The following is a 16818-nucleotide window of genomic DNA, read 5'->3' on the forward strand; positions in this document are numbered from 1 at the left end:
TATGTGCACCTAGAATAGTAGAAATGACATCACATAGACAAGGAAAAGCAAAATAAGCACATGCTTCTTTTAAGTTTGCAGCAGTTAGTGGTGACAAAATCGAAAACAATAATTTATTTTATTATTTTGCACGAACAAAAAGATGCAACAATTATGCACGTTTATGAGCACACATGTTAGTCCCCCCATGTGTAAAGTTTAATTTAAGTTGTATTAGCACGACATATCACAAATCATTAATATTATTATTCATGTTATGGAAATGTGACTTCGCGAGTTTAAACAAAATTTTGTTTTCTATCTCGCTCCATCAACTCCCTCATCTGGTGATTAACAAATCACCACACCAGCACCCAAAATTTTGTAATTTAAACTTCCGAGAAAATGATTCAAATTCATTTGTGTCAGTAAATTCTAAAATCCAGTATCTGCAAAATCCTCGGAATTTGCATAACGTTCTCTATGTAACTCTTGTAACTCAATCTCTCTTTCTTCTTCTTTTCTAAGTTTATAGATTCTTTTCTTTTCTTTCAACTGTTTCTTTCTTTTATGCAACAAACAACCTATTTTGGTCAAAATAAAAATGAATACTATTATAATCAAAGGTGCCAAAATCTTGCCAAGAATTGAACTCCCAATGTCATGAAACCAATTTCTAATTGCTTGAAATCTTTTTGAAAGTTTCTCTGTGAAATTATCTTCTTCTAAAGGAATTATTTCCGAATGCATTTGTGTAATATTCTTGATGTACATTTCAATATTCTTACTTTCATCAGGTATATATGTGCAACAATGTTGCACATGTAAAATGCCACAGACTCCTCCCTCTTTTGCTAGGAGTATGTCTAAAGCAAGGCGATCTTGGATTACCATCGATCTAATTGCAATTACTTCAACATTCACTAATTGGAACCCATCAGCTGTGTCAGTTGATAATCTATCAACTATAGTGGACAATTTTCTGATTCTCCCTGCATTTAAGGTTATACCAACAAAAGGTATTACTGCTTGAAAAATATCTCCCAGAACTTCAGTAAAAGTTTCTCTTTTAACTCTATTTACATAATTATGAATTTTAAACAATCCTTCTGAATCTCTATCGACATGAAATACTTTAGGAAAAACAATTCCCACATAACAAGTTCCATACCAGTGGTCTGGAAGGTTGTAGTAGGCTTTGTCACCACAAACAAAATAAATCCCAGGAAAAATTGGATCCTTTCCACCTTTGAATCCCCAACCTCCCATAATCTGATAAGTATCTTCACAGTTACTTGCACCTACAAAGTAATTATCAAAAAGTGTATTATCTCTTCTAATGCAAAGCTTTCCACTAACTGGTTTGTCTATGTGAATTGCAACATTTTCAAGTATTTTGCCATTTAACTTCTCATCCTCTTTCTGCCAAAATCTTGACTTAGTCTGTTTGACTAATTCATTCCTTTTGTAAATTGCTCTTCTCTCCTCAACCATATTCAAAAATTTCTTTCCTTCAGCACTTAATTTGCAAGTTAGATTATTCTTATAAGCATACTCATAAGTGAGTTCATTAGTAACAAGGAAAAATTCTCTCATTTGTTTTGCTTTCTTATGCTTATTTAAAGCATTTTCAATCTTAATATTTGCGAAAATCTCGTCAAAATCTGAATAGTAATATTCTAAACGTCCAGTTTGGTAAAATAAACTAGTTAACACACTACATGTTACACCATAAGTAAGAGGAAGCATATTATATGTTACTCCCTCAGAAACAGAAGCAGGTAACTTGACGCAGACGTAGCAGTCTTTTGCATCCATTACCTTAACATATTCACTCAAAAGCTTTGTGAATGTATTACTTGAAAAATCACTAATTGATTTATCTTGATGAATGTTAGGCTGATGATCAATAACTTTTGCAGATGCACTATGTTTAGTTTGGCTAACCAAAGCTTTGCTTGTTATGTTAACTTTGTGTAATTCTCTGTTCATCTCTAAAGGGATAATCACAGCTAAAACTAACCAGAGCAGAATTAAAATGAGCAGACACACCAGAGTCATCTTACAGCATCTCTTAAAAACAGAACACCTTGAAGTGCTCTCCTTAACATAAGGCATTTTTGGTTAGTTTAGCCTCAAAATAAAACAAAATAAAACAAAATTTTTAAAATCTAAATTTATATTTACACCCCCCTTTTAAAATATATATATATTTTTTTTTAAAACCCTAAACAAGATTTCTTCGACCTTATGTCATACATAAGTTTTCTTCAACTAAACAGTTTTTCTTCGACCTTGTGTCAACTAACAAATTTTCTTCAGCCTTTTGCCAAATTAATATTTCTGTACTTCAATCATTGTCACTAATTTCTTGGATTTCGTCTTCTTCTTCACTACTACCATATATGTCAATAACAGGTGGAATTACTAAATAAGTCCACTCAGGAGACTTGTATTTCTGGTTTGGTCTTACTATTCTTTTTCCTTTTCTCGACACCACTTCAATTTTCCTTCCAACTCCAACTTCCTTTCCAGGACTCTTTTGACTACTGATTTCTTCAACTTGCTCTTTTGGTTTCTTGATCAACCTGACTCTCAATCTTCCACCAGGCCAGTAGTCTGCTTTTCTCACGTACTTTTTCCTTGGTTCAGAATTATTTGATTCTGACTTCCAAGTCCTTTTCTTTCTGTTTCCACTTTCACCATCCACGTCGCTTTCTTCAGTTTCGTAGTCTGAAATTTCAATTGACTCAGGAACTTCTCTATTCGGCAATTTCACTCCTTCAGGAACTTCACTTTGTTTCCCATCACTGGTACTTGGTAATTCGTCTTCCTCCTCTTCTTCAATTACCCCCAACTTCCCAGATTTTGGATTTCTGTTCCTTACTCCAGAGCTTGTTTTCTGCCTTTCGATACTCTCCTGATCTGAAACTTCTTTTTGTTCTGCTTCTTTGTCTTCGATGGAGACAACCGAATCCTCAGTTATCTTTCCCTTTAACAGATTCTCTTCACCTTCAGAATCTATTTCAATGATTTCCAAGTCTTTTCTTGTCAAATTTCCATTCACTGGCACAGTTTCCAGATGTCGACTTTCTTGTCGATCTTCAGAATCTGGATTTATTTCACCTTCTGTTTCGCCTTCTGCTTCAGAATCAGAATCATCTGTGGTATCACTTTCAACATCAGAACTCTCAGGAGTTGGTACTGGAATAGTATGACTAGGATGTATCCAACGTTTCAATCCTCTGCACTTTACAGCATTAGTAGTGATCAAAATTATTTGCCTAGGTTTCTGCCATCTAGGAGCCAGACAATTTCTTCTTCGATGTACTTTTGTCCTGACCCAATCACCAGGCCTCAGATCATGTGTTAAAACTTTTTCATCTGATTGAGCTTCAGTTCCCACCTGATTAGACACAGAAGTCACCATATCAGATAACCTTTTACAGTAGTCCAAAATAGCACTGTCATTTATGCTCAACAGTTTACCTACAGGTACAAAAGCTTGCCTCATAACTCTTCCCATTAAAATTTCATGAGGACTCAAACCTGTCTTTTTATCTGGTGTACTTCTTAATGACATCAAAACAAGTGGAAGAGCATCAGTCCACTTTACACCTGTTTCAAGACACATTTTTCCAATTCTGTTTTTAATTGTTCCATTAATCTGTTCAACCACCCCAGATGCCTCTGGTCTGTATGCACAGTGTATTTTCTGCTCAATGCTCAAAGCTTTGCAAATTAACTTCATCAGTTTGTTATCAAAATGGCTTCCTCCATCACTCTCAATAGTGACTGGAAAACCGTACCTTGGGATGATTTCTCTGAGCATCAGTTTTGCCACTGTAATTGAATCACAATGTCGTGTAGGGAAAGCCTCTACCCATCTAGAAAATAAGCAAACAATTACAAGAACATATTTCAAACAATTGTGTAAGGGCATTTCGATGAAATCCATTTGTAACCTGGTAAAGGGACCCCCTTCTCGACCAATTATTCCTGTCCCCACCACTGATTTTCTGTTTGGATTCATTTGTTGGCATGACAAACACCTTTGACAAAAAGATTCTGCAATAGTTCTGAACTTAGTATTGAACCATGTTTCTCTGAAAAGTCTAACCATAGAATCTCTTCCCAGATGTGCTGGACCATGATATAATCTGGCCATGTCAGCAATCAAGCAATTTGGTAAGACCACTCTACCATCTTTGTAAACCCACACTCCATCTTCTTCACGTGGTCTACAATCTGATCTTAACCACAAGTCTTTCTCTTCATCATCTGCTTCGTTTTGTAAATCTCTAATCTCATGCCATGTTTCTACAACTGTTGTTAGCATTAATGAATTTGAATCAGTTTCTTTACTCCTTTCCCGATTGTATGAATAATTTTTCCTTGCGCAGTATTTAGCCGTTTCATCTGCAAAGGCATTGCCCTTGGATATATAATCAACTCCTTTAGTGTGCGCTGCACACTTAACAATAGCGATTTCTTTCGGCAATTGTATTGCTTCAATTAATCTCCTAATGAAAACTGCATTTTTAATCGGTGACCCTGCTGATGTCATGTATCCTCTCTGTGACCAGAGTTGTCCATAATCATGCACAACTCCATACCCATACTGACTATCAGTAATGATGGTAATTCTTATATCTTTTGATATTTCACATGCACGAATCAAAGCAATTAATTCAGCCACTTGTGCTGAACGAACTCCTTCAAGACATGATGCTTCTTCGACATCTTTAACTGTACAAACTGAATATGAGGCTTTCAAGACACCTCCTTCGGATCTTAAACATGAGCCATCTACAAAGTAGACAAAATCCGATTCAGACAAAGGTCTGTCTTTGATGTCTTTTCTTGGTTTAGTACAGAATTCCATGACATCTAAACACTCATGTTCTGTCTCAATGTCATCAACGATTTCAGAATCAGGCAGTAATGTAGAAGGATTCAGATTTAAACATCTTGAAATCGAAACATTATCTGCCCCTAGTATGATTTTCTCATACTTTGTCAATCTGCTACTTGTCAAATGTTGAGTTTTACCTCTTGTCAGCAATATCTCAACTGAATGAGGTACAAAAACTTTCACAGGAAATCCCATAATGATTCCCTCACTTTGTTCGAGACTAATACTTGTAGCTGCAACTGCTTTCAAGCAACCTGGTAATGCTTTTGCAATGGGATCAAGAACTGCAGAGAAGTATGCAATAGGTTTCTTAAGATTTCCATGTCTCTGAATCAACACAGATAATGCACATCCTTCTCTCTCACTGCAATACAGTTCGAAATCTTTCTCATAATTTGGCATACCTAAAGCAGGAGCTTGACATAAGCTCTTTTTCAGGTTCTCAAAAGAATCCATCTCAGCATCATTTAGAATAATTGGATCTTTTACATCTGACTTTGTCAGTCTTTGTAGTGGTTTTGCAATTACTGAGAATCCACTTATCCATTGTCGACAGTAACCAACCATTCCCAAGAACATTCTGACCTGTCTCTGTGTTCTTGGAGGTAACATTGCTTGAATCATTTTTATTCTCTCAATTGTTACTTGTCTTTTTCCCTTTGCAATTCTGTGACCAAGATATTTTACTTCTTGTTTGCAAAACTGTAGTTTTGCTGGGGACACTTTATGTCCTTCTTCTGCAAGGCGATTTAACAGAATTATTGTGTCTGTCACACAATTTTCTCTTGTCTTAGCAGCTATCAACAAATCATCAATATATTGCACTAACGTAGACCTACCAGGTAAGTCTAGGTTTTCTAATGATCTTTTTAACAGTTCATTAAAGATTGAAGGACTCTCTGTATAGCCCTGAGGGATTCTACACCATCCGAGGGTCTTACCTTGGAATCTGAAAGCAAAGATTTCATAACTGTCTGGATGTAAAGGGACCGTAAAGAAAGCATTGCAAAGATCAATGACTGTGTACCATTCAGCATCATGTGGAATTTGGTACAGAATTACTGCTGGATTTGGAACCACAGGACAACATGGAACGACAATTTGATTAACCTTTCTCAAATCTTGTACAATTCTAAATGTTCCATTTGACTTTTTAACTCCCATAATTGGTGAATTACAAGGACTACTCTCCATTTCCTTTAATACGCCTTGTTTAATGAATTTTTCAATAATAGGTGTAATCCCTTCAATTGTTTCTGTTTTCATTTTATACTGTGGAATGTTTGGAAATTCTATTCCCTGTTTTAAAGTAATTTTTACTGGATCTATGTTTTTCATTAGACCCATTTCATTCCCAGTAAAATCCCATATTTCAGATTTCACTGTTTCTCTGAGCTCTTCAGGCAAATCTTTCTTTTCCATTGCAGGAAACAATTTTGTTTCTTCTGCTTCCATCATCATCATTGTCATTCTGTACAAACCATCTTCCTCCATTGTTTGTAACTCAACTCCATCAGGAGAACAATATATTCTGCAATTCATTTTACATAGGATATCCCTGCCTAATAAATTCACTGGACTACTATTACAAACCACAAATCTGTGTTTGTCTCTGTAATTTCCAATTTCAACTGGAACTGGATCAGTTAAGTCAGTTTTAATTTGCTGATTACTTACTCCGACAACTTGGATGGTATCCCCAGAGAGAGGTAGGTTTTCAATTTCCACTGATCTAACAGTAGAACGGGTAGCACCAGTGTCCACTAGAAAAGTGATGTCTACATCATTAACTTTCCCGTTTACAAAAGGACTGGACTGGTCAACCTCAAGAGTGGCTCCAACAACACACTCTTCCTCCTCTCCCGGGCACCGTCAGCAATAATCATCAGAATCACTGTCTTGACTTTCTGCTAATAAAAACTGTTGTGAAGCATTTTGCATTTGAACTCTTTGCTGCTTTTGCTGTTTTTGTGGTTTTATTACCTGTTCATTTCCCTGAAATCCCACGTTTGGATTATATTTTTGAACTCCCCCACAATTCGGAAAAGGTGGTTGTGGCAATTGATCCTGACGATTATTCACCTGTTGCTGTTGCTGTTGCTGCAACTGTCGCTGAATGTTTAACTCGTTTAACCCCTGTTGCATCTGTAGCTGTTGCTGCAGGTCAACACCATTCTGCATCTGTGGATTCAATAAGGGATTCTTTAAGTTTTTAGGAGGATGAGGACACTCGTCTCTCCAATGTCCAATTTCGCCACAATTAAAACAAGGTAATCTTTGTTTCAACTCCTCAATCTTTGGGCTAAATTTCTTTGGGAAATTATTACCTTTAAACTTTCCTTGTATCTGGTTTGTATTTCCAGTTTGAACAAAATTTGTGTTCTTATTACCCATGCTGGCAATCTGTTGCTCAGCCACTTTTACCTGAGCCCACATGGCTTTTTCCTTGAGCTTCTTCTGTCTCACTTCTAATTCATCACTGCAATATTTAGCTTTTCTCAGAATATCATCTACAGAAAGTGATTGCCATCCTACAATGCTATTTCTGATCATGTCTGCAATTTCAGGTTTTAGTCCATAAACAAATCTATAGACAAAATGACTCATATCTTTTTCATCTAGTTTTTCATAACCACTGTATTGTTTAAAGATTAACAGTAGTCTTTCATAAAAAGAATGAACTGATTCTTTTGTTTCCTGTTCTGTCCTTTCTATTTTAACCCAATCAACTTCTTTGGGTGGAATTTTGTTTTTCATCCAAACAATCACCTTTTCGTAAAAATCCATTACAAGTGGATTTGGAGCACCTGTTTCTTTGATTCGCTCAGGTTCTGTTTTTGGCCAACTAATTGATATTTTGCATTCTGTCCAAAGATCTGATGGAACGACAATGTCGAAAAATCCATCTAAATCAATCCACAGAACTTTTGATACTTTGATAAATCTATCCACTTGTCTATACCATTCTACTGGTTTCTCCCTCAACTTCGGAAAGTCGTTTGTAAACAACAGTATGTCCTGTCTTGACCAAGGGACATGAACATATCCTCCACCTGCAATTTCTCTCATTGGAAATTGTTTTGACAATTTCTCCAATCTTTCATCTTCCTTCTTTTTCGTCCATTTCACTCTCCACTTATTGAGTTCTCCTAGCTTTTTGATGTAAACAATCAAATCTTTTATATGTAGTATTCTTCCCATTGAGTTCAAACTCTCAATGTCACTTTCTGAAAAGTCTAATCTGTAATGTTTTGCAAAATTCTTTTGTTTACTCACATCGATTTCAAGTTCCGCTGCTAGATCCTCTAGTTGATCATATTTATTTTTCGTTTTCCACTGAATACTTTTGCAAATGAACAGTAGTTCATCATCTCGATAGTAATTTAAACTATCTGGACCAATTGTTCCGATTATTAATTCTTCGATATTTGCTTTTAATTTAGCCACATCAAGTTTTGGTGTAGTTACCCTGACTTCAGGACTCCCTATATCTGATATAGCACCCATTGGTGTTTTTGGAGATAAATCCTCATTAAAGGTTAAATCAGGCATTCTTGATCTAGAAGAGTTTATTTCAGATAGGTCTGAATAAAATTTTTCAGCAACCTTTTGAATTTCTGCATTTAAAGGAATAGTTAAACCTGTTTTGCTTGATTCTTTTTGGTCAAATACAGGTTGAACAGGACCAATCGTTACTGGAACTGTCACAGCTTCCATGCCTTTTGTCATTCTTCTAATTAATTCTTCTTTAGATCTTAAATATTCAGCAGAATCGACATCTTCAACATTTCTTGCCTCTCTGGTATAATCTTTTGGAGCTTCTCTTGCCCTTGGAGCCATTGTAAAATGTCTACCTTCATTTCGAGCATTATCAAATTCTGGTCTTCTAGGAGTTTCAATGATTTCACAATTATTTGGATAAAGTTTAGGAGCTTCATTAATTGGAGGTGCACTCGGTGAAGTTTCAGTAGAAACCACCGGAGTAGACCATGATCTAGGAGGTCTCAAAGGCTGATTCTTTCTAGCTGTAGTATATATTTCTTCCATAACTGCATCTTCAGATTCACTTTCCATAGATTTCCCAGCAGGAGTACCCATTACCATTTCTTGAATTAAATACAATCCTTCACTCATGTTTCCCTGTCTCCACATTCGCAACCTGTCTTCATGAGTATCTCTTCTCCAAGGTGGATTTTTAGACGGTCTTTTAATTCCACTAGCTTCTCTTTGTAACTGATACATCTCATCTTCCCATTCAACTAATGCTTCAAATTGAGTTGGTCTCGGTTTTGGAATAAGAGCATTCATTTTCTCTCGTAAATTTCTCAAAACTTTTACATTAAATGAACCATCATCAGGCCAAGTTAAAACACCGTCGTTCTTAGTATAGCGTTTCCAACTATCAAACCATAAAACAGTATGATATCCATATTCACCTTCCATGTACGCTGCAGGTGTTTTATACTTATGAAGTAGTTTACCACCTCGCGTTTCGATTTTCTTGTGAGGTGAAAATAAATTTTTAAACTTCTGAAATAATGTTGGCTTTTTCTCAACATGTTTAAAATGATAACTCATTTTTAAGAGTTAAATCTAATTCACAAAATCGTTCGTAAAATATTTCCGGGATGTTCCGCAAAACAACCAATCCGTGCGCGAAACACACCAACAAGCCAATGACAGTTGAGCTACGTCACTTTTCTGCTCAACCAATAAATTTGGAATTTTCCTGAAGAACCAATTAGCTTACAGATCGTCAGAGACTCAAGAGCCAATCAGAGTATAGTTTGTGACGTAGGTCACCCAATCCCAGCGCGGCTCTGTGACGTATACAGCAGCTGCGGTTTCTCGTTTCTCACTCCTGGCGCTTACCCCTCCTTCACAAAATCTTTTCACAGCGCCATTTTAAGAACACTTTTCAGTGTAAATTAATTCTTAACAATGACAATAAGGACTCATCTGTTCGTTTCACTATTTAGGATAGTATACATACATTCAAGTATCCACACTTCGGAATAGACGGCGCTATTCACACTAAGGATAATTTTCAATTGTCAGTAGAGTAACCCTTACCCCACCCTTCTAACACGTATAATTATGAACTCGCTTTCCTCTGAACGCACCGCGAAGTGACAGTTCTAAGAGTTCCACTTGAACATAAAATACAAATCAAACTCGCACTTTCACACGGAAAATTCCCTATTTTCGAACACACATGAAATCCGTACAGGACTCTCACCTGTTTATAGAATTCATACACCGTTAGCAAAATAACGACGTTATCCGTACAGGGCTCTCACCTGTTTTTAGATATAAAACATGTACCCGTACAGGACTCTAACCTGTTTATAGATAATCATGCACCGACGCTACTTTACCCTTCACTCAAGCTCGGATATAACTAATACTCTTATCACAGTGAGTTTTATGGAAGGCGCTTTGTCCCTATTCTCATGCTGCTCTAATTTCTTAGAAAACCCTCACTATACAAGATTCACACCTAGCCCTAAAACTGTGCTGCACGGCGACAACACTATGGTACACGGCGATACCACTTGTGATACTCGGCGATATCACTACAAACAGAACAGATGACTTGCGTGACTAATTTCTCGCCACACAATCTATACCGGTATAGCTTACAGATAGCACGAATAACAAACTCAACATGTGTTAAAACATCGATCCTATTTCCATACCATAACACCTTAGTAACCCTTAGCAACCAACATATTACCTTGGTTACCCTTAGCAACCTGATCCAGCGGCCTATAGAAAATATATTATAAACAACGCTACCCAACTTCATAACCTATAAACAAAATTCTATACTAATTCATGGACCCATTTATAAACCTGACATATTTTGGGCCTACTGAATCAGGTGGTCGGATTAAATCTATATACACCTAATTTACAAACTATATACAATATTATACATTAGCGGAAAGAATATTGTCATTATAACAAATCCTAACTATTTAAACGACCACCATTGGCGACGTGATCTAGCTAATAGTAACCTACACTTCTGAATAATCAAGACCAGCTTGTTTGTCAAAAGTAAGATTTTATTTACTAAATTATGGTATTTCAATTGATAGTTTTATAAAAGTAATTTATTAGCATTGAAGCAAGCATGTTTGTAAAAAGTCATGAGGAAAATACAAATTAAGTAAGTGAATCAAAGTTTAAGTAAGTATTTAAAAGTTTAGCATTTCTAAAACCTAAGTCCCTAGTTGAGCTAAATAGATAGAAATTAAAGTAAAGTTCTTTGAAGATTCTTACGTGCTCCACGCAATGTCTGACAGCACTTCACCCTCATCGGAAAGTCAGAAAGCAGCAGCCAGCCCATCCCTAGGGGCATGACTTTTTATACCTTTCTACGCTAACTAAACTACGCAAAGGAAAGTTTTCAGAAATCTTCGATGTCCCATTGGCTGAGAGTGACAAGTGACATGTCACCCACATTTCAAAATTTCCATTAAGACACATTTCTTAAAGACCATTGTCCTTTTCCGAGTGCAACCAGGAGCTTCCTTGGTTTGCAACAAATGTACAATAATGTTCTCGCTGCGTCCATTTGACTTCCGCGGATGCCAAGTTAAGACTGACAAAATGTTCTTTTTCGACCTTGGCCACGTCCGACAGAATGATGACAGCACATCAGTTTTTGCTTTGTGAATGCAGCTTTTGACGAACACTTTATTTCGGAATGGGCATCTCGTGACTTTTGCAGAAGTAAATTTCAGCTTTTAGCAACTCGAGCAAACTAGGCCCAAAAGCAGGCAACTTATGCTTTCTAGTATAAAACAAACACAAGAAAAGTATTAATGTAAGAAATAATGTAGATTCTGTATCCACCCCAGGATTTACTAATTAATTAACCCACCCGATTAGTCAAATGTTACCTAGCAAATGCAAACAAATAAAGCAGCGTTTATATCTACCAGTCTTCATTAATTCATGAGACTTATGTGCACCTAGAATAGTAGAAATGACATCACATAGACAAGGAAAAGCAAAATAAGCACATGCTTCTTTTAAGTTTGCAGCAGTTAGTGGTGACAAAAACGAAAACAATAATTTATTTTATTATTTTGCACGAACAAAAAGATGCAACAATTATGCACGTTTATGAGCACACATGTTAGTCCCCCCATGTGTAAAGTTTAATCTAAGTTGTATTAGCACGACATATCACAAATCATTAATACTATTATTCATGTTATGGAAATGTGACTTCGCGAGTTTAAACAAAATTTTGTTTTCTATCTCGCTCCATCAGAGCCTGCTCTTTATGGCCGGGATCGGCTCTCAATGGGCCCCCAGACCACCAATGGCACTATGCGGGAGACATGCCTGTGCTTCGCCCAGCCTTCACAGTGGTCAGGCTGATGCTGGTTCCGCAGATGGGGCTCAGAATGTTGCTGGGGCCCGGAGAGGTAAAAACTCACGTCCTACTCCTTTGCGAGTCAGGCAACACACCTCATGCATGCATTTTGCATGAATAGCAAGGGAATGTCCATGAATAAACAGACAGGTATATTACACAAGCTGAATTTGAAGATGTGTGCACTTTGATGGCTAGAACTATTTTAAATAGATCTTTAAAATGTAGACGGTTTGGGTCACTTCTTGACTTTCCCATGGGCTTTGCTATCCGAGAGAAAATAATTTGGAACCAATTAATTATTCGGAAATATTTTTGCTTGCCAGTGTAGTATTCCTGATATACTCCTGCAGTCTGGATATTAGCTAGGAGTATTCCTGCTATACTCATGCGGCCATATTCACAAATATTAATCCATGTCTTACAATTATGGTATTTCTGGTTTACTTCTATGTTCCAGGAGTAAGCCACGATTGCTCTAGACTTACTGCTTGAATTTAGGAGAACTACAAGAGTATGCCACCTCCATTGATGTCAAAATCTTTGTGCAATTGGTATGAGAAATACGCCATGACGACTGCACAATAAGGTGACAGCAATATCTGCATGATCTGGCCTTTCCATTTTATATTTTAGGTCAAGTGGCATTCCAAGTTGATCAAATTCAAATATCAAACTGAACTGAAATCATGCACCAATGCATAAAAACAAATATGTCTGCTTAGTCAAAGGTCCAACAGAATTTTATAAATGCTTGTGTTGCTAAAAATACAAGGGGCAAATTTACTAAAGCATTTGAAATTTGCACAGCAGCAGCCTGTCCTTAAGGGCTGAGGGGCCCACCACCCACATTTGAAGAGTGTATGTCAGGCTGAGCAAAGGTCAGTCCGATAAACACTCTTTATATTCTGGTTAGGCAGCCAGGTGCCATACATGCGCTTAAATGTGCCTCGCTGCCTGAGTTGAACTTTTCCGAGCTGATTATGTCGCTGCCCGGTGGGCTTGCCTCGTCAGCCCAACAAAACAATTGTTGGTCCTCCCCTCATGAAGAGTGGAGTGTCACTGATAGCCTCAGACCTGAGTGCTTCAGGTTTAAGCCCCGCAGTTCCCTAGGTTGAGTGTCAATCGGTGACAACTCATCATAGAGTGAGGTAGGGTCAGCAGTCTCACTACCCCATCCCATTCTTTGACAAGTTATGAACTGCCATCTCCTCTCACTAGCTGGCCTAAGATCAACCAATGAGAGGAGGCGGCAGTTCCGGTCATCCAGGAACCTCGGGGGCATTTCTCTTACAATCAGCTCGCCGCTGTAGCCAGTTAGTTTAAAAAAAATGTTTGCTGTGAGCAGGCATGTGTGTATGTATGAATGTATGTTTATTTGTGAATGCATTCTGTAGATGATTGTGTGTGTGATTGTGAATGGTGTGTGTATGTGTGCATGCTTACAAATGCATAGGGGTGTGAGTGAATGTGCATCTAGATTAGTGAGTGTATGTGTGTGTGTGTGGCCTGCCTGCTCCCAGTCTGCTCAAATTACTGGTCGCCACTGAATTTACTACGACCTATTGTGTGTTATGCACCAATGTGTGTTTTAAGCAGATGCCTTTCTGGAGTATTTACTAAACTTCTCTTTCCAAATTGGCAAATTAATGAATCTCATTAAAAAAAGTATGAGAAATACTGAAAAAAAATCCATATATATTTGTTTTTCTGTTCCAGGGTTTGCTTATTTCACACCTTAATAAATGCGCACTAAAACCTAAGCAATTCAACCAATTTTTAAATGAACTTTAACTATTGAAACAATCTATCGCAAACATGTAGGGGCAGATTTACAAAGACTTTGCGCTAGAGAGAAAGGAACAAAATAATTTATTTTCCAGTCAAAAAGGTATTTTGTGTTGGAAAATTGCCCTTCTCCCATTGCAAATCGTGGTTTGCTTGGTTCCACCAAGCATCAGGGATTGAAACTTGGGAAGATCAGTGACAGCATCAATAGTTTTTGACACTAAGCCAGATCTTTGATAGAGAGACTGGGCTTTGCATAGAAAAGAAATATATCACTTCCTTGTAGCAGGCACTAACTTAATTAAATACTTTAATTTCTCCAAACATTCCACTGATTGTATGTGCACATCACTGTACAGCAAACATCCAATATGTGCAATGTTCAAGAATTTATCTCGGCATATGATTTTGTACTGGACAGGTATAACATTTCACTACATGAGAGTGCTGGCCTGTTAGTAAAAGCAATCAAGCTGGTGTTAGCTTTGCAAATATAAATGCAGAAACATGTGCAGAAACAGTTTTTGAACTGTGGTATTAGAATAATCTATAAAGGAAGTTCTTAGCAGGAACACTTGCAGAAAGACAATTTCTGAATTGTGGGATTAATATGTTTGACATGTCAGATAAACTATAAATGATGTTATTAGCATTAAGTGAAGTAATTTTCAAAACAATGAATGTGACCAGTAAACTCACGGATTTCTTAATGCTCCAATAATACTCTAATAATCTTGCATTTTTAGATTCAGTTTATTAATACTGTTTTTGTGTCCTGTGACACAGAATGACCTTCATAGGGCAATTCAGCGGACCCAGTCAGCAATGTTCAATCAAGTCCTGATCCTGATATCGACCTTACTCTGTTTGATCTTCACCTGGTAAGCTTTAAAGTGAAAAGACCAAGAAGTAATTTAACCCAAAAGTGTTGAAAAAGTAAATTCTACATGTTCAACAATTGTCTCATATATTTTGATTTGTAAATCAAATACATTCTTGTATCTCATTTTGCCTGTCATTATCACCTCTTCTCTCTTCAAAAGTATTGCTCATTTCTATCCGCAATGTGATATTATACTTTTGCTTCTTTATCGCATTGTGTTTGTGTTAAGCCTGTGATCTTTAACATTGTTAAATGTTCTACTGTGACCTACCCACTTGTTAAGTTTACAGTACATAACTTTTTAGATTATCTGATTTCATTGTATACTGTTACTCTGGAACTCACCTATCTGCCTAAAGGGCTTATTGTTGTTGCATAAAACAGGAAAAAGGAACTTTTGATCATACATCTTCCACTGAGTTTTAAAGGAGGTTAACATTTTGAAGGCATAAGCCCCACGGAAGAAACAAACAAAAGAACTTGAAGTTGAATGTCGACTTTCTAGTTTCTGAACTAACTCCACTTTCTTTATGACAGTAATAATATGGGGACACAAAATGTCTCCTAGTAATCCTCATGTTAGATCTGGGATTCCTGATTGGTTGAGGTGTGCACCCAGGCCTGGCTGGAACAACCACTCTAGTTTGGGTAAGCTACACAATTAGATAGCCTGTGCTCACCCTCTGGTCCTTGGCACAGAGCAGTCAGGCTTATCTACAAAGGCAATGTGTATAGTATTTGCGCAATACACGCAGTAACACTATGAAAACACCACAAAAAGTTTCCACACACGTTTAGAAATATAGATTATTATATTCTGAACAAAACAAGGTGAAAACGATTGAAATGCAACCAGTGGCTCTCACGACATGCTTCTCTAAAGTATAATTGTGAAGCAGTTCTTAAAGGTCACTAATGCTTTTAAAAAGGTTAGTTGCGGCTATGCAGACCGGGGTAATGCAACACAAATCCCTCAGAGGCTCACTAGAGAGACTTTATCACAATTGTGATGGAACCATGCACCCCAAAAGTCATTAGTGATTCACTAGTTAATTCTGGTCACTGAGACCGAGGTACTTTCACAGGTACGGCTGCCAACGAGGGAGCACACGCTGGCTACAGGCACCCAGAGGTTCCACAGCACACAGTACTTCAATCAGCATGCAGATACGAAGCGCTGTTCCTGGACACACTCCGCTGCCGATCGGACATGAAGTGCTAATCATTCACAAACTCCACTGTCACTCAGATATGAAGCGCTGATAATAGACAAACTCCACTTTCATTTGGGAATGAATCTCTGACTGTAGACAACTCTCGCTGTTGCTAAGGAACAAAACATTAATCGTAGACCAGCTCCTCAGTCACTCAGGCACAAAGGGCAGTGCCCAGCCTTTGTGTAAAAACAATGCCTTTGTTGCCCCTGAGACCACTTGAACAGGGGGCAATCCAACAAGCTCTTTGAGATCAACTGGCAGAAGGCAGAGTCCAAATTACCTTCAACAAAGTCAGAGAGCAGCCAGCAGGGCAACAAGTAGTAAAATAGTCCTTCCAGAGAAGCAGTCCACTTAAGTCTTTAGGCAGCACCACAGTTTCTTCTAGCAGAGCTTCAGTTACAAGTCCAGTAGTGTCTGTTTTTAGGGAGTCATAGACCCAGTATTTATATCCAAACGTGCCTTTGATGTGGGGGTTGACTTCAAAACAACTCTCTGAAGTGCACAAATATCCCTTTCAACCCAGGCGTGTCAACCAGGCTATCTGTGGGGGGTAATCAGTCCTTTTGGACAGGACACATCCTATTCAAGTGAAGACCATCAGACTGCAGATGCATGTAGATGGGTACTCAGTCAGTCAAATAAC

At 37.5% G+C, this 16818-nt stretch overlaps 1 protein-coding gene across 1 annotated transcript in view; it reads left to right on the forward strand.

The window, feature by feature from the left end:
- Positions 1–16818, forward strand: part of KCNT2 (potassium sodium-activated channel subfamily T member 2) — a 1660679-nt gene that overhangs the window by 698617 nt on the left and 945244 nt on the right. The window contains exon 12 of the mRNA XM_078650345.1: positions 14862–14956. Coding sequence (XP_078506471.1) covers positions 14862–14956 — 95 coding nt within the window. The remainder of the gene's footprint in view (positions 1–14861; positions 14957–16818) is intronic.

Source organism: Lissotriton helveticus, chromosome 1_1 (genome assembly GCF_964261635.1).
Source record: "Lissotriton helveticus chromosome 1_1, aLisHel1.1, whole genome shotgun sequence".
In the NCBI taxonomy this organism is placed as follows: domain Eukaryota; kingdom Metazoa; phylum Chordata; class Amphibia; order Caudata; family Salamandridae; genus Lissotriton; species Lissotriton helveticus.